The sequence below is a fragment of the Chaetura pelagica genome, unplaced genomic scaffold (assembly GCF_000747805.2).
Source record: "Chaetura pelagica isolate M959 unplaced genomic scaffold, ChaPel_1.0 scaffold294, whole genome shotgun sequence".
In the NCBI taxonomy this organism is placed as follows: domain Eukaryota; kingdom Metazoa; phylum Chordata; class Aves; order Apodiformes; family Apodidae; genus Chaetura; species Chaetura pelagica.
The window spans coordinates 280,985-282,785 of NW_009953068.1; the positions used below are offsets into that span (position 1 = coordinate 280,985).

The following is a 1,801-nucleotide window of genomic DNA, read 5'->3' on the forward strand; positions in this document are numbered from 1 at the left end:
TTCAGCAGGTGGTAGGGACTCCAGCAAAGGAAGAAAGTGACTATAATGCTGACGATGATCTTGAAGGGCTTTTTGGACTTGGCAAGGCGGTTCCGGCGCAAGTTGAAGACGATGGCGACGTAGCAGAAGGTGATGATGGTTATGGGCAGGATGTACCCGGCCAGGAACCTGGTGATGTTCACCGTTTGGTGCCTCATTAGTGCCAGGGCTTGGTAAGATTTATTCCTGGAGAGGGAGAAGTTGCTGAAACAGATGACGGAGTCGCGGGTTTGTGCCGTGTCTCGGAAGACAAGAGAAGGGCAGCTCATGATGATGCCAATGGTCCAGATAATGGAGCAAACCAGGTAGGCAAGGTTGGTGGAACGATGGTTTTGAGACCAGACTGGAAAAACCACAGACACGTAGCGATCGAAGCTGATGGTGGTGAGCAACAGGACACTGGTGTACATGTTGAGGATGAGGAGGAAGGAGTTCAGCTTGCACATGACTGTACCAAAGATCCAGTTGTACCTCATGGCCGTGTAAGTAATGTTGATGGGCAGGAAGATGTTGAAGAGGAAGTCAGCCACGGCCAGGTTGAGGAACCAGACGGCATTGACCGACTTCTTCATCTTCAGAGTGATGATGGCGATGACGAGGCCATTCCCCAGGATGCCCAGCACGCAGGACACGCTGTAGATGACAACAGAGAGGATCCTTGCAATGTCCTTTGGGTCATGGGATGGGTCTGTCCACACGCTGCTGGTGTCCTCGTAGGTGTAATCTGCGTAGTCGCTGTAGTTATCAACATCGTCCGAGTAACTGGACAAATTGGAAAGTGCCATGATCTGCAAACAAGCAACAACCTGGTTGGTCCTGGGCTGGTGATGTTTCTCTGCATGTTTCTGTTGAGCAAACCCATGGTGGTAACCACCAGAAGACCAGCCAGGGGGATAGACCCCAGCCCTCCAGCACCCACAGGGACGAGGGGCCATGGGGAGAGGGGATGGGACACACATGTCCTGGGATCTGTGGGGACCCTGCCCTTGGAGGAAGATGCTCCCATGGCTCCTCACTGGGTTTCCACCCAACCAAGAGCCACCAGCCACAGGATGTGATTCAATCCCTCATCTCCACCAGGATGTGGCTGTAGCCTCATCCTGTAAAAATGATGCCTATTACCCACCAGCTTCTGGGGGAAAACTAGAGTGATGCTCATTAACAGCTCGTTAACAGCCTGGGGACCTTCCAATCTGCAAAATATGATGGCTTTTCTTTTATTTACTTTTGTTTTTCTCCTGAGCACCCAGCAAATCAGACTGCAACTCCAGTGTGTGGCTCACCAGGTACCCAAGTGACACCAAGGACCTGGTGTGATGACCCCACTGCTGGACCCTCTTACCTCGCTTGGCTCCACAGCTGGATGCCCGGTGGGATGCAGGAGAGGTGAGATGGGTCAGTGTCCCACAGCACAGTGACAGGTCCCTCTGCTCTGGTCTAGGGATGGAGCTGAAATATTGAAGCTGAGCTCAAACAAAAGGGAGGAAACTGACACTTGGCCACCACAATTTCACCCTGTGCAGCCTCCCCAGGAGGTTGTACTGACCTGGGCACCCCCACCACAGAGTGGGTGAAGCTGGGGTCCTGTCGTGATCCCAGCAGCTTTTGGGATAACCCCACACAGAAATCCTGGCCCCCACACTGGATGCAAGCATCCAACAGGACACACCAGTCGGTGAGTGGGTCCAGCACCAGCAGGTACCTGGGAAGGACTCCACCATCAAGCCTTAATACCTTAAACACGTGCGAGGTGCCTGGACTC

At 53.3% G+C, this 1,801-nt stretch overlaps 1 protein-coding gene across 1 annotated transcript in view; it reads right to left on the reverse strand.

The window, feature by feature from the left end:
- Positions 1 to 824, reverse strand: part of CMKLR1 (chemokine-like receptor 1) — a 1,235-nt gene extending 411 nt beyond the window's left edge. The window contains exon 1 of the mRNA XM_009996815.1: positions 4 to 824. Coding sequence (XP_009995117.1) covers positions 4 to 824 — 821 coding nt within the window. The remainder of the gene's footprint in view (positions 1 to 3) is intronic.
- Between the last annotated feature and the right edge of the window lie 977 nt (positions 825 to 1,801).